This window comes from Solea solea, chromosome 1, assembly GCF_958295425.1.
Source record: "Solea solea chromosome 1, fSolSol10.1, whole genome shotgun sequence".
Lineage (NCBI taxonomy): Eukaryota > Metazoa > Chordata > Actinopteri > Pleuronectiformes > Soleidae > Solea > Solea solea.
This window is the reverse complement of record NC_081134.1, coordinates 5,381,514-5,407,989: the sequence shown is the minus strand read 5'-3', so window position 1 is coordinate 5,407,989 and position 26,476 is coordinate 5,381,514. Positions and strand designations below refer to the sequence as shown.

The 26,476-nt window shown below is 42.1% G+C and overlaps 1 protein-coding gene across 6 annotated transcripts in view; it reads left to right on the top strand.

Annotated features, from left to right (window-relative positions):
* The window catches only part of carmil3 (capping protein regulator and myosin 1 linker 3), a 75,472-nt gene that overhangs the window by 8,715 nt on the left and 40,281 nt on the right, over nucleotides 1-26,476 (top strand). For all 6 annotated transcript variants that reach the window (XM_058643372.1, XM_058643339.1, XM_058643364.1 and 3 more), the window contains exons 3-12: nucleotides 6,880-6,930; nucleotides 8,470-8,529; nucleotides 8,621-8,742; nucleotides 11,378-11,472; nucleotides 11,854-11,924; nucleotides 12,106-12,179; nucleotides 19,961-20,036; nucleotides 20,653-20,741; nucleotides 21,638-21,732; nucleotides 23,996-24,082. In XM_058643372.1, coding sequence (XP_058499355.1) covers nucleotides 6,880-6,930; nucleotides 8,470-8,529; nucleotides 8,621-8,742; nucleotides 11,378-11,472; nucleotides 11,854-11,924; nucleotides 12,106-12,179; nucleotides 19,961-20,036; nucleotides 20,653-20,741; nucleotides 21,638-21,732; nucleotides 23,996-24,082 — 820 coding nt within the window. The remainder of the gene's footprint in view (nucleotides 1-6,879; nucleotides 6,931-8,469; nucleotides 8,530-8,620; nucleotides 8,743-11,377; nucleotides 11,473-11,853; nucleotides 11,925-12,105; nucleotides 12,180-19,960; nucleotides 20,037-20,652; nucleotides 20,742-21,637; nucleotides 21,733-23,995; nucleotides 24,083-26,476) is intronic.

The window sequence follows — 26,476 nt, the reverse complement described above, 5'->3', positions numbered from 1 at the left end:
ACTTTTACCTGGAGTAAAATGGTGTGCAAAAATGACCCCTGGCAATACGGAGACAGGAGTGCGGGAACCACCCCTTGGAATCATCCAGATGTGCCTTGTATAGGGGTCACCTGCTGCGGGGATAGCCCAATCGAGGTAGTTTTACTAAGATCTCTTTGGCCATTAATATTACAGATGTCCTGAGGTAAAATTACATTACTCCCCCTCCCCATGTAAAACTAATCCTGTCCGAATAGGGCTTTAGTTTCCCTTAAAGTTAAGTAATGAAAGTAAAGTAAAGTATGAACATGGTTATGTGCTAAAATCCCCCTCCGGTCCTGACCAATAAATAATGTACTTTAAAAAAAGAAAGAAAAAAGCTCTAGTTAGTCAAAGAGACCTATACTGTATATTGTTTATGAACATAACATTGCTATTTTTTCTTAGATTTAAAAAAAAAAGAAGAAAAGTTTAAGTTTAGTTTAGTTCAAGACTATTTTGGGGTGGAAAAAAGTATGACCTTGCATATTCTATCCCAAATATATTGCACTATGTCTTGGCTGACATGTATATCATACATCACTGGTTTGGTTTATTGGTTTATTTAGTTTTGGCAATTGGAAATTTGTTTGAGCTTCACCCAGACTAAGTTAGAACGTCTCACTCGGTAAACTGAGTTGAAATCAGGTCACTCCATTAAGTTTTAGCCTAATATCTAAGAGTTGGGGCACATATATCCAATGTCTTAGAATAAACATTCTCAGAATATTAGATTATTCAATTGAATCAATCTGACATGGAGAATAGTGCAGCTTGCACATTAGGTGTTGCTTTCTCTTCTACTTGTAGAATAGGAGAAAATGGTCTTTGGCTAAACTGCACAGTATAACTGAACTACACAGAAAATCAAGCTGGTTTTGGGGAAAACACTTAAAACACTGTGGATGAGCAATCTGTGTGTGGTAGACGACTCTTTCCAACGGCTGCATTTTGCAGTTTGTGTTGTGTGATTGACTTGGGTAAGGTGGCAACATGGTAATCAATCTCTTAGGTGCAGTCTGAAGCAACTGCACTGAGAACTTTGAGACGAGGCGTCCGTGGTCTGGTCCCCAAGCAAACTTTAGAGTGGTTTGTTTGTGGTGCGAATGTGATGTGACCTCAGTCTGACCCAATAACCAGGTGCATTCTGTAAGTTTATCCAGATGCTTTGCCTTCTGGGAGGCGGCAGAGCATGTTAACTACAGCAGCTTGTTGAGCAGTAGCAAAGATGGACGAGGTACATTCTCCCGTTATTTACACGGCTCCTGCCGCAGACACGTCTGTGGGAAAATAAACCAATCTAAGGGAACATTCAATATTTCAGTTAGAAGTAGAGTAATCGGTTTGCTGATTATTTTTGCTGGTTTTTTTTTTGTCATGGACTTGATAAATGCTGGTAAGTGCATTAAAAAGTGCAAAAAAAAACTCTTAGTAGTCTGGAGGTCAAGTTACTGTATTTAAAGAACTGGCTGTGTGTAAATATGGAAGTGCATTGCAGGGCAGACTACAGCTGAATGATGTGGGTGAAATATTGCAAACTGTGAGTTGACTTTTGATTTATTTTTTTCTCCCCCAGTAAGCTTTAGTTCAATATTCTCTGCACAATCTGATTTGAAATGCGATGGAGGCATGACCACACAATTTACCATCAAAACCTTTTAAGTTGTGGATTTCAATTTGAAAATGATAAATTGTTCACCACCACAATTTTATATATACTGTTTTATTAAACTGTTATATTTAATCAGGTGGAGGAAAAAAAGGCATCATATTGGCTTGGATGCCCAGTATTCTTAATGATCAGGATTAGGATCAGATATATAGAAAAACCCATTAATCCCTTTGGTATTGTTAGAATATTAATCTTCATCAATTTGTGATCATTGAAACAGTGTCAATTGTAATTTTACGTTCTCACAGACGTCACATAGCCCTGATCTAATTCCATTACTGATTGGCTTGAACACTATTTGACAGCCCCCACAGAAAGTGACGGAGCATCTTGGGCTTGTCGGTGCAGAGAGCAGTGCAGCTCTGCCAAGCAGCAAATTCTGTCCAAAATAGAGGGGAAGATTTCCAGAGGCTCATTTTATTGGCATCTATGACTTCATCAGCACAGTCCCCATAAAGCCAGGCAGACAAAGATTATGCAGGTAGAAGTGTTAACTCCATTACCAATGTCCCAGTCTAAATTCAGATCTTGGATTTTTGCACACTTGGGTCAAAATTGAGCCCAGTTTTGAATTATAAGCCAGAAATATTCTGCATCGCGGTGACAAAAAAGCTATTCACTGAGTCACATAACCAACTTAAACATTATAAGTGGTGAAACATGGCCTTGCACCGGGGTTCTGAAGACACTTTTGTTGCAGAGAGAATCTAACTGTGCACTGGTCTTCGGGGAAAACAAAGAGTCAACTACAAAGCAGCAAAGCAGAGGCAACCCGTGCTAGCGGCTGAATCTTTATTCAGTCTCTGGACGCCTCCATTTTTTTGTGTGTAATGGGAGCATTATCGCTGCATCATCCACAATTGTCTTTTCACCAGTTTTCCCTCAGAGATTCTCAGTGTGGAGTCATTTTCTTTGCTGGTATCCAGGATTTATTATTTGATGGTGTGCGGTAAGAACCGTGTGCAGCTGTAATTGGAACTCGATGATCATAACGCATGTTTAAAGCAGAGAGAGAGGGTCTACAGTACACTGACCGTCTCTTTTCTCCCATGAGATGAGAGTAGGTGTGAATGAGTGGTTTAAAAGGCCACTTTTCTATTATTTTTCATAATATTCTATTTATATTACTATACATCTTCTTTCTTTTCTTGCTGTTCTGTCAAACTCCCCCTTTCTCTGCAACTACTGCATTTCTTCCATCGACACACAACCACATATCCATATCCTCGCTACTTGGTCTCCCTCTTGTTCCGATTTCTCTCTTTTTAAGAGGTCCTTTGGGCTTCAGATTGCTTGTTTGCCAACTCTTTGATTTGGAAGCATTGGGCTGGTTGGAATTTTTTATGAGAAAATCTGGAACAAGTGTATTTCTCTCCTTTTTTTTTTTTTTGGAAAGGTTTTGGAAGCATTTCTTTCCTCTTATTCAGTGCCATTCCTTCTCGACTCTCTTTGAGCCACTCTGAAGTCTGTTATGAAGCAGAACCTGGAGCATCTGTGCTTTCAAACCCCCTGTCTGCTCTCACACACACACACACACACACACTGACACCCACACATGCATGTAAGCTGACAGGTTGACCGGCAGGGTTCTGATGATGCTGAGTTCACTTGGTTCTACGACAGTGGCTGTGTGTGTGTGTGTGTGTGTGTGTGTGAGGACAGATAGAAAGACAGACAAGTATAGTCCAAAGCCAACTTACCAAGATGCCTGACTTATGCAAATGTCTGTATCACAGTGTTTCTGATATTGCCGTGTGTGTGTGTGTGTGTGTGTGTGTGTGTGTGTGTGTGTTTAAATGCCCTTGTGGGCAAGCCACGAATACCATGGGCGGCCAAATCTGGCACTGATCCTCTGCTTGTTCTTTTGGAGGCAATGTTGCGACACACAGTCACACACACACACACACACACACACACACACACACACAGGACCAAGGGACACAATTTGATTTGCACCATCTCTTTTGAAGTGCAAGACCCAGAGCCTGACAGCTTATGATTAATATAAGCCCCCCCCCCCCCGCCCACCTCTGTCCCTCTTGAGTGCATGCATGCAAACATACACATGCAGATCCAGAAAGTGACACATTTGTTGTTTTGGTGCGTGTGCTCACACACACACTCTCTCTCTGTATGACACACACACTCCCACCCTGCCATTGCAGTCTGCTTCAGGGGCCGTCTGGCCATCTGGCTCTTTGAACTTGTGCTTCTGACACTGTGTCGTCACAGCACCTCTGTCGACCCCCTCCCACTGCACCACCCACCCCCCACCGCTCCCCCTTCCTCTACCACGTCCTCATCACTCTCTGAGATTGTCACCTGCCGTGTCCGTGGCTCACCGGGGCAGTAGGGTTGACCGTCTCATCTCGCAGGATTTCCTCGGTGGAAAACAATTCTTCATGAGGCTTTCAGGATTTTCGATTGATCCGTGGAGAAATGGGTCACCAGACTGCCACATTATGTGAGATAAAGTTGTGGTGCTGGCCAGTGGGGCTTGACTGCAGCTCTGATGAATGCCGTATCCATTGTGCTATTCAGTTCGTCCTTATGCCTTAATTCGTCAAGTGAGAAACAATTTCTTGTTTATTTGTTTATGTGCACAGGTTAAAACGCAGCTGTCTGAAACTTTTCTAGGGAGTCACAGCTCAGTCTAAGATTGGCAATAAAATAGATAAAGATAATATTCTATCAATATAAAAAATACCCCTTTAGCACTTGGTACATATCTACATTCCTCCAGATGAAATAAAAATTAACCATAGACTGTATGAAATTAACACGGCAAACAGTCGACCATCAGAATTTGAGTCGAGCCAGAACGCATCGACTCATAAATCGACCAGTCGACTGGGACTTTACAGCCCTAATATTGCAAAAGACCTTTTATATATCGCAAAAACTGAAAATAGATATGTAAGAGTTACATTAATATGGTTTTTTTTTTCTCAATGAAACCATATTGTTGTAGTGACATTAATGAATTTACCTGGTAACACTTTACATCACAGGAAATTAACAGGATGGTTATAATATGATAAAAGTACAGTCATAACTGGGGAAGTCATATAATTATAATTATAATAATATTTATAAAGCACTTCTCGAGACACAATATTAAAAGAATAATAATTATTGTAATATCTTATTTCTTTTGTAATTAAATATTAATTTTACCATATTTCCCCCAATGGTTCATTATGGTAATTCTCATTTTTCCAAACTATTACCTGAATATTAACATGGCATTTCTGTAATATTTCATTACATTACCACATCATTTCCTTGTCTTCTTAGCTCTACCTATCTTATGGACCCTAGCTTTAAAATACTTCAGCCCAGTTTTTTGTTTGTCCAGTCGTGCAATGACTTGCCTCTGCCTAAAGATTGTAATGCACCAACGTTGCCTCATATTTTACTCCGGCATACCCAAGGTCAGTGCCAGGGAAAATAACAACTCCATTAAGCCTCAAACTGGCACAGACACTTTGTGCCAGACTGGTCCTCTGAAGTTTTAAAGGTGGCACTGTCACGATGGCTCTGACTGGATCCATTACATCTCAGATCCCGCAGATTCTCTCTCTAATGCGGCACATACCCTTCAGACTACACACAATATGAAACGTGGAGTATCGATTGTCTGTAATGATACCTCAGTGAGCTGAAAGTGATCTATCAAGAGCAGAAACTCTACGCAAGAAGCCCTGTTCAGCATCAGAGGATCAAATCGGCAGCCGTCATAGAGTCTGCATTATTGATGCCTCTGTTTACATGATGATAGCCTCCGTCAGCTGCAGGGCCTTCAAAGGGAGAATATTCTTTTGTCTTATATTTTCTCACCGTATAGAACTCTCTCGCATCCTTTCCAGTGTGCCTCAATGTCCCATCACGGCCCTCCCCACGTTTTTTCTGGACTTGTCAAACTTTCGAGTTGTGATTGGACTAACAATCTTTCGTCGAGGCCCCCCCCGCCACCATCTTCTTCTTTCTTCTCCTTCTATCTGCTCCTTTTAGTCGCATGTCTTCAATCCTCTCATGTCTCTCCTTCTTGGGAGTCTATTATGGATATCTGTGTAGTTAAGAAACGAGGCTGATGTGTGAGAGCGAATTTTGCTGCGAGTTGGGGAAGTATAGTGGAGGAAGATCTGAAGACTTCATTATGAGAAGGGAAATCTAGTGTCTCTATTGCCTCATCTATATGTCTCCCTCCTCCTCTCCCTTTGTATGTTTCTTTTGCTTTATTCCTCTCACAACCACTCAGCAGGGCGCCATTAGCCATTCAGCACAGAGAGGCCTTGAGGTATTGAAAGCGACAGAGCAGAAAAAGAATAGAAAGAAACTGTTACAGGAAAGAAGACCAGGGAATTGTGAGATGGTAGGGGTGTGTGTCTGTGTGTGTGTGTGTGTGTGTCTGTGTGTGTGTGTGAGGTTTTCAGGCAGGCGCAAACCAGACAGGGTGCTGTGGCTCACGGGGAGATGGAGGGATTAGGGATTAAGGAAGTATATGGGGGGAAAATGAACTGATTTCCATGGAGATGGAGAGAGGAATCAGAGGAATGACGAGATGCAAGGGAGCGAATCATGGACATGCCAGAAATTTGAGTTTGAAAGCCAGCTGAGAGAAAGTGTGGGCCAGAAACAGAAGGAGATGGGGGGGGGGGGGGGGGATAGAGATGCACATGGGCTATGCTAATTATGGATTTTTGAATTATGAATGAGATAAATTACATAGGCAATTGTGAATATGCTCCAATTTTTCCTTCTCTTACTGCACCAGAGACACTTTTACATGGTAATATTTCTTTTTTGCAAAAGCACACTTTGCTTTTTACTCCTTCCGTCCTCTTTCTCCACCTTAACTCGGCATTAGTTTCCATCCTGATGCAATAAGGCAAAAAAAGTGCTACTTTTTTTATTTTTTTTACATCAACGCAACACGGCTCTATAAATCGGACTGTCATGTCACTCGCAATCTACCCATAATCTTCCTTTCACACAAGTGCTTACGTGCACTATCATCATTAGCTCTCCAATGTGTGGAGTGCTTAACGTGACTTACGAGCCTTTCAGATGAACTGCAGACATGATTTGCTCTCTTTATGGGATGTTTGTGCTGTGCTATTTTTGCTGCAATTTGCATTTTGCATTTCCTGCTCTGTGACAGAAAAATGAATGTGTTCTCCCCCCAGGTCCTGGCAACATGGAGACTGTATCTCTTTCCTGTCAAAGTGCCTACAAAGGTAAATGTTCACCCACTCTGTGTTTAATTTAATTTTTTTATTTATTTATTTTTGTTTGGCTTTTTCTTTTTTTTATCTCACTGTATTTTACAAGAGTTATGTGAAAGTAGCCAAAGGTTTGGAGCAGGGGAAACATGAAGATTCCTGTGTGGCTGATGATTTCATAGGTTCATATATAGATATGATCGACGTCACAGTGAAATCATCATTAACTGGCAGGTGACATAAAAGTGCATCTTTGTTGATTATAGCTGCTCTTTTGTTGCCTCATATTTCACTCTTTCTGTGACGCTCGGCTCCAGCTGTGGCATCAGTCCTCTCATTTAACTCTCAACCACAAAGTGAATCAAAACAGCTGTATTTCTGAATTGCCTTATCTTGAGTCTTCACCTGTGCACACCAGAGCTGTTGCTCCATTGCAGGAGAGATCTGGGATCTCTGGCAACATCACTATAACAAACCCCAGTGGTCAAATGGGCAGGAAAATAAAAAAAGCAGTGATGTTGTGCTAAGTCACTCTCAGAAAAAGCTAGTTCAATTCAGTTCATACTTGTAAAAGTTAAATTTAATTAAATCGGCTGCTATTCTGATGTTCTGTTTGGAGTTTGCATGTTCTCCTTATGTGCACGTGGGTTTTCTCCAGGTTCTCTGGTTTCCTCCCACATGTCCAAAGACATGCAGAGGTTAAGTGGACACTCTGAATTGCCCGTAGGTGTGAGGCTGTGGGCGAATGGTTGTTCATATCTTTCTGTTCTGCGATGAACTGGCGATCTGTCCAGGGTATAGCGCTGCCTTTCACCCTATTTCAGCTGGGCACCAGCAGTCCCCCAAAACCCTCATGTGGAGGATAAGCAGTAGACAAAGGATGAATGGGGCTGCTATTCTTCGAGATAACTTATTTTCTGTCTGAGTCTTTCATTAAACTGCTTCAAATCATCAAACAAACGGGCTTCCACAATAGTAAAAAATGTCGATGTAGACGTCATGGGGACGGCTTTTCATCTTTATAAACGTATTTGTTTAGTAGGGTGTTTCCCAAAAATAACTTGGCTCTTGCCATCTTAGAATTTGACGAGAATAGACGTAACGCCTTGCTTTGCGGAGGCCGCCGATTTCCAACAGCAATCCACAAACCAATCGACTGGATTCAAACCCACAGCTCAATCAATCCGCTCATTTTGATGCCGAAGCTCACTACACAAAGAAGAAATAATGACATCCTCCAGTTTAAGGGAGGGGTAAGCAGTGGAGTTGTCCTTTTGTTAGAAAGAGTCTGGCCATTAGATGTCAATAATTCTTACACATACTAGACCTTTTAAGTTAAGCTAAATCCAATCCTGCTCCTGTTTCTTGCCCACCTAACTTCTTTTAAACAAACTTGTTACATTGCTGTATCGCAGCAATTACCTCGGTGTCTACAACGCTGTCGAAATCAAAAACAACACCTGACTTCTAAGAAGGTTTAATTAGCTTTCATAGATGATGTGTCATTGTTGGACCACAGTGATGTGTGTTGTTTTTTTTTTTTGCTGATTTCAGGCAGAGGTCACCTTCAACTTCTTGGAAATCCGAGCAATGAACACCTACCCAGAACACCAGGTGAGATGGTGTTTTCATGACGTTTGATCTTTCTACTGCGGCGTAAAAAAGGCTTAACACAGGGAAGCTCATGCATAATTCTGCATTGCAGGTCATCATCGATACAGACAAGACCACATACTCCTTGAGGCTGCAGACCCAGGACCAGCTGGATCACATGGTCAGCCACATAAACTACGCCCTCTCACGAGTCTTCAACAACTCTATTTATGCGTAAGTGTCGTGTCTTTTTGGCTTTTGTGTCACCTGGCAGGGCATTCGCAGGTTGGCAGCTTCACTTTGGGGCAGCGTTACATGTGTTTATGTGCTGCTGTACTTTCTCCAGCCAACCATTTCTGTGTCACAGTTGAGTTTACTACCCCGCAGTCACTGGGATTAAATCAGCCAGCTGACACTGTGAGTGGGCTGTTACCTGAAGGCTTTGTGTTGGCACTTTTTTTTTTTCCAGTTAATGTAGTGAAGGCAGCGAGTAGCAGTAACACACTTGTGGAGGAGTCGATTCGCGCCTCCAGTCAAAAAGCCATTTGTGCAGTTAAATTCCAGACCTGTACATTTTTGTTCCATTCTCCTGTGGATATATGGATGAGCAGGCAAAGCACAGACTGTATTCCCTCATTTACAATTTCTAAGAGCAATAGAATTGACTCCGCTCTGGCTGCTGACCCGCACAAGGCTATCTCTGCACTCTATCATCTTTCAGAATGGTTCTTTTCCATTAGAGCCGTGATGGGGAATTGGTTCTGCTGAGAACATATTACGAGAATAAAGACATAAGGAGAGACTTTAGGACAGAAATTTGTGTTGCCCTGTAACTGATTGGAGAACATAATGCAGAGAGTATCAAGATAACGCGCACATACGCTCGTGCTCCAGGGGCGGATAATGAGTGTCGAGATGAGGTGGGGGATTAAGGTCATGGATGTGGTTAGGTGTTGTGTGTGATTTGTTGACAAATGGGATTAAGGATGGTGAGTGTGGAATGCGACTGTGTGGCGGTGTAATCCTATCAAAAAGCCAAAGCAGGTACAGCACAGTATAATGTGCAAACACGGTATTTACTTTGTGATCTCAGAATGTTCAGCATCAGTTTCTGCCTTGTTTCAACGTGCATCTTTGTCTGTAATTACGGCCCAGAGTGTGGTCTTGGAGATTCGGTTCCTCAGTTATTATTGTTTTTATCCACTTTGAACAGATTCAACATTGCACACATTCAATTTCCATCTCGCCTATAATGAAAGAATACGTCGGCTCCAAATTAGCACCTTACCCAGGAAAGTAAGACGTGATTATCATTTGGAGAATATCATGCAGCTGTATTTCGTTCGGCAGGCATAGATTATCTGTAACTGTGATACTTTGTAAGGCATATTGGTTTTATCTCTGGAAATGTATTGTGACCAGTGTTGTTTAAGTGTTTCACTGAAGCAGCAAGGACTTCACTGGCTTTGCTCAAGGGCTCTACAGCAGTAAGAGCTTAGGGAAGACAAAGCATAATATTTACCATTCACTTTTTCCCTAACCTATAATTGAGTCCAAAGTATTCTAATCACTGCACATCTTTGGCAAGCAGGGATGACTGTGACTTTCCCAAAACGTTAAAGGCGATGAAAAATGAGCCATACAACAGGAAAGGTTCTTCGGAGGGCAATTTGACTTAAATATCTGAATAACTGTGAGATGGACTGCTTTAAAACTTTGCAGAGACATTCATGGTGCCCTAAGGAGACATTCTAATGACTGGTGATCCTCGTCTGACATAGTGGAAAATCTAAATAGATGTGCCTTCCTTTGCTACCTTGTCACCAAATCTTTGTTTCCTTCAGGTTGACATTGCCAAACTCCTCCTCCGTCTTCCACAAACCGCTCCAGTCTCCCTCGTGGAGCAGGCTGCGTGCTATCATTAGTGAGCACGTCGTTACTGTGTCCCTTGTGCTTATTCTAATCAGCTCGTGGTCCTGTGTCTTACACTTCTTGTATTTTGGTTTGGCTCATGTAGATTCAGGCTACAGGATTCTTGGTATCAAGAATAACTTGACTTCAAGTATCTTAATTAACCTCCATGAGCAGTGTCTCGCAGCCACTGCTGCGACCGCTCAACGAGCTGATAATTGGGCCAAATCTGCGGGCCAAGTTAATATAGTATTTGGTTATTGTCAATCCACCACAGCATGGGTCTGTTTCTACACACAACACCACACAGCTCTCTTGATGACCCCCTGCAACCCTTCCACTCACAGGCAGACACCTCCCAGTTTGCCTGAATCCAAATGTCCGCAGTCTACCACACTGTCCCTGAAAGTTTGAGCACTAACGGTTCATCAAGTTCAAGTGGACTTCATAGAGTCGGCTAACTCTGCTTCACTACTTTTTCTCCATTTGTGTTTATTTTGATGTTTTATTGATGTAGCTTCATGTTTAAAATTGTACGTGCAGAGTATGACCATCATAAATCATTTATGTTTGTTGTTGAGCAATAGCTGATTTTTTTATTCGTCTATGGTACCCAGTTGAGTATACAGATACGATTTTACACATTCGGATCATATCTAACATATCTGATTTAAGCTTGTCAATATTGTTAATGTTAAAAAATGGGTTGCAGTCTTGAAGTTCACCCAGCATCCTCAAAGATCTGACATGGGAGATGAGCCTGCAAAAGTGTGGATGTCTGCATAGCGCCACCATGGGGTTGATTAGGGCAAGAATCTGGCAATATGATATGAAGCTAATAGATGATACAGTATATGAGTGGACACTTGTGTGATTGACAGCTAATACCAATCAATCGGAGTCCAGTTGCTGGTGACGCCTCTGCTAACTCTGGTCTTCTGACCCCTTTGTCTTTCAGCCCTCCTATTTGTCGAGCCGAGGGCGACCTGACCGATGAAAGCCACAAGTTTTCGCCAATGTCGGAATCCTCGCTCGAGGCCCAGAAAACCTGTGGTCAGTGTGCGACGTCTCACTGTACACACAGGGACCACACTGCACACAGACATGCTCACACGCTTCAGATACCATCCAACCGCCGGTTCACTGACTCACACCAAATCATTTTGGATCTTTAAGTGGGTCAGAGGACCGGTGCTGGATGGTACCCCAACTTTTGCTAGTAATCCTATTAATCTACAGGAAGACCTTTTCACGTGGCAAGTCTTCTAACCTCAGTGTTTATGGTTAATCGCTCTCACCGTCAATGCTGACCATTTTTGTCTTGTTCTCCCTGACTTTCATCTTTGACCTGCAAAGCTTCTCTTCACTCCTTCGTACATCCTCTGTCGCCCATTTTCATATGTAATGGTTTTCTTGTTTGTCTCCATTTTTTAGGAGGTTTCTCTGAGACTTATGAAGCCCTTTGTGACTACAATGGGATTGGCTGCAAAGAAGAAGTACAATGGGTGAGATGGTAGTTCTGTTTGTTGTGCTTTTTTTAGAATCTTAAGCTTTTCCTCTCTTCCGTCTATAACTAGGATCCTTGTATCTGTTTGTGCTCCTTCTCCTGATTTCTGTTCCCGTTTGTTTCTTTTCCTCTCACCTTTCTTTCTTCTTTGTTTTTCTCGCCCTCCATTTCTGCTCTAGGATGTTGACACCATCTACCACTCTCAGGACAACAGAGAGTTCAACTTACTGGACTTCAGCCACCTTGACAGCAGGTGACACAGTTTACTGACATCTTAACCACATGCAGGCTTATTTGAGCACCCCAGCATGCACCTGATTACAGAGATACAATTAACTTAACACCAGACCTCACAGACTTCAGCAACGTACAGTGCAGTGTGTGTTTGTGTGAAGAATCGCTCTCCAGTACATTGGATTTGCAATGAAGCAGTGGCAACAGGGTTTAAATGCTGAATTTCAGCATTAATTTGAGGTTGTTTACTTCAGCTCCGGGGGGCGTTTAGGGAACACCAAGTAATTGGGCACAAGCTCATTAAATTAGATACTTGTCAGTTCTGTCGCTGTCAATGTCTGGCTGTTTTTATCCCGTAGACATCCGCGGACATTTGGCATGCTCTTTTTTTTTAATGCTCTGCCAGAACTGCATTGCAGCCCTCCTCGTTTTTATTTGTGTTTGGGGCGTTTTGCCCTGAAACACCTGCTCATTTGCAATGACTTTACCATTTACACACACACGTTCATGTACGACACTCACAGACGTAATGCATTCCCTAGCCCCTTACCCTACCTTAACCATCACATCTAAATGCCTATCATTTAACGTAAGTCGAACCCAAACCTAATTCTAACCCCAAAACTAAATCTCAACCCTCAAAAAGCCATTTAAAATGACGCGGACAAAATGTCATTGTGGAGATCAAAATGTATTCTCACAGCCTACGATGGTCATGTACATACACACACACACAGCTGGTGCGTACCACTCCTCGGATAATTGCTCCCCACTTCAGCCAATTTGCCCCTTCACTCCAATGAAATTGGTCAGTGTGTGCTCCAAAATGAAAGCAATCTGCATTTTATTTTCAGTTTAGCTTATACTGTAGCCTGGCATCAAAATAACCGAGCAGCAAAAAGGCAAATGTGCGTGATTAGGTGTTATTTGTGCGGACCCAGACTGGGTCCGTGTGTGAGCAAAATCGGCGCACAATATAAGGTGATGGTCGAGTCTTTCTTTTCCACTCACCTGCACTGTGTACTGTCATTTTTCACATTCAACACATTTTAGTTCTGTATCAAAACACGACATGAATTCTCTGGCTGGGGGACTTTTCTATATCCTTCTTATAAAGCATTATATAGACCCTTTCGAGAGCTACGTGACAGAAATGTGCACGCGCGGTTTGGGGACAGAGAACACACTCGTACCATTAACTTGTACAACAATCCAACACATAAAATGCCTACTTGTAGCGTAGTTGGCTGTGAAAACAGAACCAGCACGTTCTTTAGAACCCCTACAGGATATAGACATTGTCTGTGGCTCCGCCTTAAAAAGAGAAGAATTTATTTAGGTATTGTTCGTAGTCCTTAATTCGGCAATGAAAGAACATATTCAGAATTATTCGGTGGAGGACAGTGGACATACATGCTATTCACTTACCTGTTGTGACGGTTTCTGACCCCAAACTGCGCGAGCATTCTCTCTAAGCTTGGGATGTTTATATACAATGAAAGGGTCTATAATGCACTACATTCTGGAGGCACTGAGCATGACGTGCTCTCCTATTGCTTTTCTGACTGAGTAGCTGCTTAGTGTCATATTTGCTGCGTCTAGTAGTTGAGACTCATGTCAGTCTGAAACTCTGTTTCCCAGCAGATGTTGTCAGTAAGACCAGGACTGTAATATTATTTCAGTGAGATTTTAACCAAGGTTGAAAGAAATCAGTCGACAGTTGTTGTCCACTGTGCTGAAGTACAGAGCCAAAACAAATAGACATACATCACTGTGTGAATATGTCAGATGTTCCTTGCTCTTCATTCTGCACCATGCTTGTTTGCAAATGTGTTTCCCAGATGGTGTAGTGCATCTCCTCAGCTGTCAGTCATAACTGTTTTTCTAGAGTGGCTTTTTGTCTATGAAGGCCTGCCCTGGGTAAACTTTGTGTATTGGCCTTTCGTCCGTGTCCTGTGTCTGTGTTCAAGTCTGTTAGAAGTTGGAGGAGATCATAGAACGAGGGAATGATATGCATGTCAATGGCAGAAAAGCTCTGAAACAGCTGTAAGATGCCACATGTCTTCTCCTCTTTCTCCTTGCTGGCGTCTTTTTAAGTCCCCTGTCTCCTTTCCCCAGATATTGTGGAAGAGTGTAAGCGTCGCTTGAATGCTGCCGATCATAAAACGAGTTGACATTTGACATGCAAATAGAGGATTCAGCCTAGCTCCCTTGGTTTGTTTAGAGTACTGTTGTTTCCTTAGAAAACCCTGAGGCCTGTGGAACCGTCCTTCTTTCTTGTGCAGCAGCAACAATCCTAGATGGAGAGGATACAGTGACACTTGAAAATGAATATCTCATGTAGGGGTGACGCTTTGCTGTGCTGGTAAATCAAAAAGCCATTCATGGGGAGTATGATTGCAGCAGCAACTCATGAATACATTAATGTAATTCATATTGAGAGCTAAAATCACTGCATCACTGTTGTTTTTCCCGCAATATTTTATATAGCGTGTGATAAAGTGAAAGGCTTCGCACTGGAAGCTGTCTGCCTATGCTGTTATTTAAAGTGGTAGTTTTTCTGAAGTACGATTTTTACGAGTGCCCGACACATTGTAAGCACTGACTTTGTGGAGCATGCTGTGACTGCACTGACCTCGTGGAGAACCAGCCTGATGAGACAAGGACATTACCTCTCATTGGAAACCTGACGACATGAGGGAAAACACGTTTTAGCCACTTAACTAAAGGCTCACTGAAAAATAATTCTGCCTGCTTAAACCTACACGGTGTAAAGAAAGTATTTGCCACTTTACTCCACTGGTTGACCGTCTTGTTTGACTGGGAACTGAAGTTTCTGAACAAAGGAGATGTTGATCCAACAAGCTTGCAAGATGTCCCTGCAAGCTAAAAAGGCAGATTTTTCTGGATGGACCTGGTGCAGAAAATTAAGTTATTTATAAACATCCCGGTTCATAAAGTTTCAATATATTCTCAAGATATTGTGTTCTTAAGCAGGCATGGATTTAATCAGGTGTGGCAAATCTCTGTTTTTCTTTGCTTCCGTCCTGGACGGGTTCTCTGTACCTCATACAGCCACACTTCCTCTTCACACTCTCCCTTTGTCATATTGTTTCCTTGTTTCCTTGAACCTGAGACCCAACAGGGAAGACTCCTACTGCTTTTCCAGAGAGGCTGAAATGATATATAGAGGAAGTGACATTTGTGTGCAGATGACTAAAGAAGCAATCTAAGAATGGAATTTTCTATGATCATGTGCCAGGTCCTGTTTGTGGCACGTCACTCTTTCCTCCCCTCTTTGTCTCGCTATATTTCCACTCCCTCCCGACTCCCCTGATTGAGCCCATCTAGCATTACCACAGCATGACAGGATGATGTTTTTTCTGCTGACTCGTGTACGTCCAAACACTGTTTCCTATCTTTTCCTCTTAACTGAAAGTGGATACCTCTTGTCATCCACTTCCTGTTTTTTCTCTTCCTTTAGCATCTTCAGTTCTCTCCTTCTTTCTCTTTCTGAATAATACTCCAACATTAAAATGCATGTGTGTGTTTTCAGGTTGGGGTTAGGATTGGCTTCATCCAGTCCAGTTTATTTATAAAGCGCATTTAAAAAACAACATTGTTGACTAAAGTCAAGTCTAAAGGCACTAGAATGACAACATTACCAGAGTCAGTGGCCAAAGAATATTATACGAGACCTTACTGTGCAGTGTTTTAAACTTCAAAAAGACTATTTCTGCCCAGGCTACCAACTGAGTGTGAACAATTTTCTCCAGGATTTTTGAATGGAACGGAAGCTTAGAAATCGACCTATAATTTGACCAAACAGATTGGTCAAGTCTGGACTTTTTGACAAACGGCTGCACGACAACTACAGGAGAGACTGCTGTTATCAGAGGGACCTATAGTGGCGGTTATCAAAGGCAGTAGAGCAGGGGGCAGCGATTGAAGGGTCACATGAGCGAGGGGAGGCAACTTTGTCAACAGAAAAGCAGAGAAAATCCTACTTACAATCACACTTCAGCGGCGGCTTCTAGACCAGTAGACTGGGAAAGAGTGGCATTGATTGTTCCAGCTTAAACAGTGTATTGATAATGTCGCTCACTGTCTCCAAGCACAAAAGACACTTTTGCAGCTTGTCCTCCTTCCACTTGCGCTCTGCTCTCTCATCTCACAGCCTCAGTGACGTCATTAAACCCGGGGCTGAGGTGTAGGTTTGGTGGCACCTGGTTTTCAGTGGAGCTGTCGAATCGAGGGTTGATTCATAAAAGACAGTCCCTCAGTATTTAAAGCAGAGGAACTCGTGATGAAGGCGCGAGGAGAACACCGTTGCAGTGGGAGGGGGGTTTAACCTGACGAGTAACTGAACGCTCAAACACAACAGACACAGGATCAGAGGACACGGCATCATAAACTTCCAAATTAGAAAAGGATAAACCACTTGAGGCCACACGGTTGGTGTAGTGGACAGCACTCTTGCCTTTGCAGGAAGAACACCAGGGTTCACGACCAGCATGTTCTCCCCGTGTGTGCGTGGGTTTTCTCTGGGCTCTCCGTTTTATTCCCACCGTCTAAAAACATGCAGATTTGGGGATTAGGCAAATTGGACACTTTAAATTGACCGTAGGTGAGAGTGGATGGTTGTTTGACTCTATGCGGCCCTGTGATGGACTGGTGACCTGTCCAGGGTGTACCTTGTCTAAGTCAGCTGAGATTGGAGCCCTGATGTGGAGGATAAAACTGTAGAAGATGAGTGAGTGAGTGAATGAGTGAGTGAACCACATGATAACACCAGGTGTATGCTCACACTGCTCAAGATTAAAGCAGTGGATAAGATCCAAAAAATCAGCAACAAAAAGACATGAATGTTAAAACCCCTGACAATTAGGACCCGGTCAGACAAGAGGATAGAAAAGTCATCCAAGAAGTCCCTTAGTTAAGGTTAGGAGGTTGTTCAGCAAGAGTTCACATAAAGGTTAAGGAATGCATTATGTCAGCAGTGTCTTCACAACTATAGGAAAAACACTGTGTGTGCTGGGAGTATATTTCCTTTTGTATGTGTGAGAAATTGTTATTCCTTGCTGTTCGGAGACAGTTTTTGGGACACCTCTTGGCCTGACTGTCACACACACACACACACACATAAATAAATATAAGGCTGGATGTGGTAACTTTTCTTTGACTTTGTGTCTGTTTTTTTTCCCCCCGCGTTACTGGAGCAGGACAGCAGTTTCACTGCGTCCATCTGCCTCACCTGTCACCGTTTCAGCACTCGGGTCATGTTCTGTAAAGAGACGGAGCGCAGCATTGACTCATTACGACGCAGCGCCATCTCAATCTCATGCTTCACAATTTTTACACTGCAAATGCGTGGTTCATTCAAACATAAGAGAGATTGCTATGGAATTAGATATTAATATTTATCCTCCTCAGAGAACGATTTCCAATTAAATTTAATGACCTTTATTCTGACCCCCAACAGCCAGGCCACAATATCCTCTTTTTATGGCTCAGGTATTTTTCTCTAAATATTCATTGTCTCCACGTGGTAAGAAAAACATATTTTCGGTGACCCCTGCTAACCTTTTGTCTGTCTTTTTAAGGAGAAATTCTGTTTGTTATGAGCTGAATCGATATGAAATTTCCCGAACATGTTCATTGGCCTTAGTGGATGCACCTTATTTATTGAGGACAGGTCATGACCTTCCTCCAGCTTTGCCTTCAAGCCATTTCATATTCTAACACGCTTGTTGGGATAGACGGCTCGCAGCACACTCATGCTCAGGGAGACTTTGATTTAATGACCCCATGACCTGGTCTCCAGCACCAGCTGGTCTGTAATAAATGTTGGAGCACTTGTGGGTTTTCTACAAGTTAGGTTTTCACTTTGTACGATCGATTTCCCGATCTGTGCATTTGACAGCAGGAGTCTGTCTGTGAGTTGACACATTTACCCCCCATAAGGTATTAAAACGTGCACGTGGGGCTCTGTATTGAACTGCAGTACTTGTGTTGCATCAACTGCGTATACGAATGTGTTTTCATGTGTAATTGATTAATGAAGGGATGTCAAGAGCTGAAGTGCAAGGAAAAGTGATATGGGAGCTGAGGGTTTCTCCGGTTTTGACTGCAAGTAGATGAGCTAAAGCTAAATAATTTGACTATAATTGTAATTGTTTTTTGTTGTTGTTATACTTTAACAGTGACGGCGTTGATAATTGTTCCATGGCTCTGTAGAAGGGCAGTTCATTTTTACTAATTTGATGGTATCTCATGTAGTCATGCATCATGTTTTAAATCAAATATAATATCAAATATTATTCTCAAATTTTCATTTTATTTACTAGTTTATTTGTCAGGGATAATGTAAAAAACACTGTAACAACATTGCATATAATATTCTGGTTTGGCTTTCACAATTATCAAAAATCATTTACATACTATATATACTGTACAGCATAAACCTATCAAAGAACATGCGCATGTATGAGTCCAAAATCCACAGTCGGTGATCACACATTTGGTTTTGTTTCAGACAGTTTTTCCACCTTTCCATTAAACATTTTCAGGTCAGTGAGTGTTTTCGTTTCTGTTGGTAGGGTATTCCAAAAATAAATCCCCTCAACTGAAAAAGAGGACTGACCAAAGGTAGTTTTTGTTTGTGTGACGTGTGGAAAGACTACGGCTGAAAACTTGAAGTCATTCTGCCCTAACACCCAGTAGAACGTGTTAATACTTAAAAAAAAACCATGCGCATCATAGTGTTCTCTCCAAAATTGCATTTCACCCTAACCCACCAATGCTTTTTAGCAGCTTTCACCCTGACACATGTCCAGCTTTCACATTAACTCCTGACCCCTGACTTGATCCGCGTGAAGACGTAAACATGGACAGATTGGCCCGCTGTGCCGACATGTCGTTACGCAGGAGTACGAGGTGACGCACCAACACCAACACGCTGCATGACTGAGTGAGGCATCATAGAGGTCAATTACATGTCCTGCTGTCCACTCAGGAGTCAACAAGCAGGGCTGATGATGAATCTTGACATGTGGGCACCCACACACACACACACAGTCAGAATTGACTGGTCTGATGGCTGGCATGGTAATGAAAAAGGAACACAGCTTGTAGCCACTTTACCCCCCTGAGATCTACTGTAATGGCCTGGCTACTGCAGTTACTGGCAATAGGAGCCTCCCTCTCTGTTTCATTCATGATGTATGTTCCCTCTGTCTCTTTCTTTTTGTTCCTCTCTCTTGGCTTATTTCCCTCTCTCCGTGCTGCTGCTGCTGCTGCTTGTTTGTCTGGTGATGTATTGCAGGAGTAGCAGCAGCGTGGCTGTAGTTGGACCTTGGCGGATTCTTAAAGACTCTCTGTGCCTCACAAACACACACCGTTGCTGTCGGTGTGGCTGTTTTTTTTGTGTGGCGGTATGTGAGATCTGTAGCTGGGATCAGACTGTGGCTTTACTGAATAATCCACTGACCCAGTCATCGATCTTTACATCACTCTCTCTCTCGCTCTCTCTCCCTTTCTTTCTCCCTGCATATCCACCTACTCCTCGGCACGGCTGCAGTATCAGTCATCTCATAGAGAGCAGTCGTGCCCACAGTGTTCTTTGTCACCATGATAAACTGCCTTTGACCAAACAGGAAGCAAGGAAGAAGTTTGGCCCCCGATAATGTGGATTTATGGATCAGTGACATGAAATGTTTAGGGAACAGATGGAGTTTGCTAATTTAAAGATTTTTGGTTTTATGTCTAATATGTGTGTGTGTGTTTGTGTCTCCATTCCAGGGACTTGGCAGTCATTGTGGCATCAATTGCATACAACACCTGGTTCACCAAGCTGTACTGCAAAGACATGCGCATAGTAACTATCTTTTTAATCTTCCTCACTCTGTGTCCTCTGCCTGCTCAGGCGTAACCTGAGTTCATTTTTGATTTGTTTGAATCAACACGTTGTGAACAAGTGATCGTTCTGCAGGTGTTTTTGAAGAAAATCACAATTGTACATTAGTTGTAGGTTGGTTTTGCTTTTCTTTTTACTATAAGTGTGTAAAGTATGGTGAGAAGTGGACACTCGAGTCTAATTTACTCATTTAATGTAACTTTTTAAGATGATGTGAATAATTTATTAAGTGTGGAAATGGTCATAAAAGAGGCTGAGTACTTGAGAGGCATGAGACAAGAAAATAAATTGATCATTAAAGTTATTTTAACACTCTATGGTAATAAAAGCAAACAGGATAATGTCACGTTTCCTCTTCTTAAGGTTAGGTTGGTCAGTTTTTTCTTATTTATTTTTTTTACCAGAGGAAAAAAAAGGCTTCAGTGTTAAACCTAGACTTCATTTAGAAACAGAACAAACCTATAAGGCTATAAATGCCTTCATGAAACCGCTTGCTTGAAGTTGACCATATCTATCTTTTCAGATTATTCCAGAAACCTGCAGTCAGAAGTTTGGGTTATTTGTCTTTTTCTGTCAGGGGTCAGAGGTGGTGGATCAGGTCCTTCACACGGTCAGCAAGTCCAACAGTCTGGAGGAGCTCACGCTGGAAAACGCAGGACTCAAATCGTAGGTCTCCCCCTCTCATGACTCATCATTATCGACCCCCCTGTCTTTAATCTAATGACCTCCTTCTTTCCTCTTCTCCTCACACGTCCACCTGTCAAACACTTTTCCCTCCTCTCCTTTTTTTTTACCCTTTCCACTCTCCTCCTTCACACTCGTGTCTCTCTTATCTCACCTCTCCTCTTTTCCTCACCCTCCTCCGCTGTCTTGACCTTTCCAATGCCGTCTCTCCTCCTTGTTCTCCTCACCTTTGCTCTTTTGTCCGGCAAAGCTCCAATAAAGCCTCACAGTCCGTCTCTCCTCGGGCGGACGCATCATTTCTCCATCGAAACATTAGTGAAATTTTAGGCTTTACCTGGCAACACATCTTACAGTCTACGCATGATTAGCGTCATTTAGCAGAGCGGTTTTGCCTATTTAGTAATAATTGAGATGAATTGACTCTGTTTCGAAGTGCATGATTTACTGCAGGGCAAAGTTTTTAATACTTTCCCCTGAATTAAATCACTCTCAATATAGAGGACAATTTTTATTAGAGGCTGTCCACACGCACTGCAGCAAAAGCAGAAATGCCGCTAATTGAAGTGAGATAATGAAACAGTGTTTGACATAAAATGCTCACCTTGAAATGTACTTTCTTTTAAATGCACAGTATTAAAGCATTAAAAGTGAAAGAAATATGCAAAAGTATGGCTTAGTGAAAATAAATGAATTATCGTCTTTAGAAAATGTTTATCCTCCACCAACAGGTGAATAAAGATAGACGAGTAGTTTCATGTACTTTGTCTGATGTGAAATGTGACCACTAAGGGTTAAAGGCTGGTATTGAAGTTCGCAGTTATATTGAAAATGAATTATTTTTCTTTTTCTTTTTCTTTTTATATTGCTTGTGTTTCCAGGGACTTTCCACAGAAGATGGCGTCAGCGCTTTCAGAGAACCCAGCCTCTGTGATTCACTCCCTCAACCTGGCTCACAACACACTAGACAACCAAGGTACTGAACCTCTGATTGTTGTTGCTGCAGCTTTGTGTTTGTTCTCAAAGAATTCAAACCGGGGTCGTTGACAACAACGACCCCGGTTTAAATTCTTCGCATTTAATTATTTTCCCCTCACTTTGTGAACGACGACATCATCTCTAGAAAAAGGCTTTCATTTTCCAGTCGCTCCCACAGATTGTCACACGTATCACGGAATGAGTCGATACGCACACGCGTAGTTGTATGAAAACCACCGCACGCATTTCTTCTTTGTGATCGTGATAGAAAGACGTGTACTTGGGTCAGGCTTTGCGTAATAACCGATTCACTAATGTCTGACACTTGCCACTTCCATTCACTTCACTGAATTCTTTATGCTCGCACTTACTACCGTGTGTGTGTGTGTGTCTTTATTGTAACTACCATTGAAGAAGCTGCTGCAGTCTTAACTTTTATCAGAATTATATGGAGTAATAGTTTTTGTGTATCCTCCTCCTTTCACGGCTCTCCCCATGCCCGAGTCGACCTTTTCTCCCTCACTCACTCGTACTCCGGCTACAAATAAACGGCCTCAATAATAAGGAGAATATACGGAGCCTGGGGCAGGGAGCCCGCAGAGCTGCGGGGAGTTCTCGCAGGGAGCAAGTGCTGCCGAGTATTATTATATTATTATTATGAGGGAATGCAGAATTTATTGTGAGGGAACACCACAAAGTATTAAGTAAAGCGAGGGAACAAAATGTTTGGTCTAATATTATTTCCCACCATGAACCAAGGGCTCGGGTTCCAGCTCTTTCTGCATGGAGTTTGCATGTTCTGTGTGTGTGTGTGTGTGTGTGGGGGGGGGGGGGTTATCTCTGGGTTCTCCGGCTTTCTCCCACAGTCCAAAAATATACAATAAGGATTAGGTGAATTGAATGGTTGTTTGTCTTGAAATGTGGCCCTGTGATGTACTGGCAACTGTCCAGGGTGTACCCCGCCTGTCGCCCTATGTCAGCTGAGATTGGCACAGCACCACCCCCCCCCGCGAACCTCATTGAGGATAAAGCGGTAGAAAGACCCTACCCAGGCACCGTAGAATTAAGGTCTCTGCACACCGAACGTGCAGCTCAGAGTGAATGTCAGTGAAAACTATTTTGAAGTTTCCTTGTTTACTTTTCTTGTTTATCATAAAGAACGGGTGTTGGGAAACAAAAATGTCTGAGGTACGTCATCAACAGAACTCGCTCTGATTGGTTAGCTGGGAATTCCTCGGAAAAGGAGGCTCGGGAAAATTGACCACGATCAGAAAAAATAACCGTCCCAATTGTGCGTAGATTGGAAACGTTTGTTCAAGCGTGCAAATAATTTGCATGGAGAGAAAAACCCGTCCTTTACATCGATAACGGCAAAGAATGACCTTCAGTGCTGCACCTGTTTGCTGGAGTCACAATGTGTTATTTTTCTTTGCCCTTTACAGTTAGTTTAGTACATGCACTTTAATGAAAACTGAAAGAAAAATATACATATATACACATATATATGTGTGTGTGTGTGTGTATATATGTATATATGTGTGTATATATCTATATGTATATATGTGTGTATATATATATATATATATATATGTATATGTAAATAGAGAGAGAGAGTGTGTTTGTGTATGTTTTGGAGGAGGTTTATTGAGATAGGCTGCATTTTTAATGTCATGCGGCAAAATCTGTGTGTGGGCTCACTTACTGTCCTGGTCATAAATCTACAGGAGTGGATGTGGGTGTAGGACTGTATCTAATATTTTCATTACACATTAATCTTTCAGTAAATTTCTGAGAAAGAAAGAAAGAAAGAAAGAAAGAAAGAAAGAAACCATGGGGAAAGTCAAGTTTCCACATTAGGACATAGTATGAAGTAGACGGCAATAGATAAAATAAACCTACTGATGATTATAAAGTGCAGGTTTAAAAACAGTTAAAACAAACAAAATGTGATTATAGAACATAAATTAAAAGTAATACATATTGCTATTAAATGTGCACAGTGTAATAAAAACCATTGCAATTAAATAAACCAATTCATGATTATTTAAGGACTCATTTGCTGTGTAAAATAAAAAAGAAAACAGTCAAATAAATGAAAACATATTAGAATTGTGGAGATATTGGCTTCACAAAACTAGTAGCTAGTCCCTGACATTATTCAATCATTGATTCTCAAAATAGATTTTATAGTATTTGATAATCCATGAAAGATGTTTTCACGTGTCTTATTTAAATGAGCGTCTCATCCTCTCATCTGCCAGGAGTCTCCAACCTGATCCAACAAGTGTGTCGCCTCAACAAAGGACTCCGCCTCCTCAACCTCTCCAAGACGTCTCTGTCCTCCAAAGGTAGGATTGCTCATTTGAGACACAGCGGGCCCCCTTGTGGCCGAAAACCGCATACACATTTTTTTAAATAACATTTTGGGGAAAAATGGCACAAAACTTTGCGTGCTAAGATGACGCTTCAGCAGAAAGGGAACTTTTTTTTGGTTTTTGTCCCACTGTTGACACACCACCACGCTTTTATGTGGGCTGACATTTACCCGCGCAGATAAAAAAAGATGTACAGTTTGATCCATCCACCCAAAAATAATCAGGCCAGAAGCGTTAGCATTTGATCCGTTTTTTCCTCTGAAATCCAACGAAAGGCATTAGTGCAGTGTCCCAGTTTTTTTTTTGCTTTTTGCTTTTATCCCACACATGACAGCCCTTCTCTAGTATTACAGCAGATTCCAAAAGATTACATAAATAGCCTGGTTTGGAGTGTATTTATTGACATAGAAGTATATCCCTGTGCATTTTTTTTTTAGGATTAAAGGGTAATTATTGCTGAATAGTTATTAATAAATGTTTATCTGATATAGCTGAATGTTATTTATTCAGTTGAATACTATGCTGACCTACAAAGAATCTTACCACACATTTTGCCCCGACAGGTGTTTTCAAAGTGGGTTTTTTTATGTTATATAATAAAAAAAAGATGTGCTTTGTCAGATTAAATTGGTGGCACAGAATGTTGCAGTGGCAGTATATGGTCAATCTGCTGAACTGGTCAATGTCTTTCTTATAGCACACAGTTTAAGTTCCAGAATCCGGTAATTGTGAAGGAAAACAATGTGAACTTATGATGTCAAAACTGATCCCTCAGAGAAATGGTAACCATCTGTGTTTGTACTGGTACCTTATGATAATAATGATGCACACAAACAGTTGAAAAAAGTGACAAACAGATGCACAGAAGAACAAAATGTATTCTCAGATATCAGCAAACGTGTTAAGATCCGCCGATATGACTAATGACTAAAATAGCAGGCTGAAAATACTGCCTTACCTCCTTGACTTCCATGCTGGCGCCCCCTACAGCTATTATTTATGAATAAAAATATGTTATATCCACATCTGCTGCGGCATATGTATGAAAAATATTATATTCATTTCATTATAGACGAGACTGAATGACCTCTGCAGTTTCCTGCAAGGAAAGACGTGTATATATCAGTATCGGATATCGGCAAAAAGTCTAATATCGTGCATCCCCGACATGCAATATGCCTTTGATATGAGCACACCAATCACAGCAGGCGCCTGACGTTACACCACCCCATCCAAAGAAATGTGTAATCACTGAAGAAACTGAACTGTTAAAACATTCAGTTTGCAAAAAAATGGATCAACGTAGTGTGTCGAACTACTCCACTTATAATACCGCACCACGGTATGTTTTACTGGGAAAAGTCTGACTTTTAAGGCAGGCACTTTGCAGTGGACCCGCTTTTCTTCTTCTATGTTAAATATGAATAAATACCACCAACACATATGCAAACAAAAACACACACACCTAATAGGCAGATCTTTAGAATTGACAAATTACAAATTATGAATGAGGACTTTAGCCTGCAACTGCTGTGAGTATAAATGTATGTGCACTGATGCTTGAAGACTTATTGCTTATTGCTCCTATGTTGCTGTGGTTGTGTCTGTATTTAATTCCTAAACTTTCCAAGGCGTGCTGTGCTGTGCTGTGCCGTGCCGTGCCGTGCTTCGCGATTGCAGGTTGTGGGATTTAATGAGGGGGTTTCAGGCCTGTGGGTGTAATTGTGTTGTGATGTGATTTGAGAGAATGCTTTTCTCCTCTGTTGGTTGTCAGGTTGCACTTATTTTGCTTTACTTCACGAGCGTTTGCTTACCCTGGATTTCCACTGGACGCGGAACGGCCGCGGAACGGCCGCGGAACGGTAGCCGTTGCAAATCGCTTCCATTCTAATCAATGTGAGCATTCCCACCGGCCGCGCTGCGGCGCGGATCAGCAGCGGCCCAGAAGCGGCTCGCCGCGCCGCAGCGCTATCGATAGGAATCAGTTCTATTTTTTCCGTTGCCGCTGCTGAACCTCGTAAATTTCAACGAAGCAGATCGCACAAGACAGGAAGTCCGACACAGTATCAAAGTAAAACACTTCCGCCCCCCTTTCAAAATAAAACACAATACGCAGGTCACAACTTCACCTCAACGTTACGTCATAACCGGTGCTCCCAGGTCAACAGTCATTTGATCCGAGGGTCTCGGAGACAATGGACGACGAGAGACTGATTATGGAAGTGGAGAAATGTAAGAAGCTGTGTTGTGTTTGTTTCCTTTATACACACAGTCTATCGCGGGATCTCGCGTCCGTTCGAGATTATCGCGCGATCTTCCGTGAATACCGCTGGCTCCCAAGGCTCCGCGCCGCTGCCGTAACGCGCC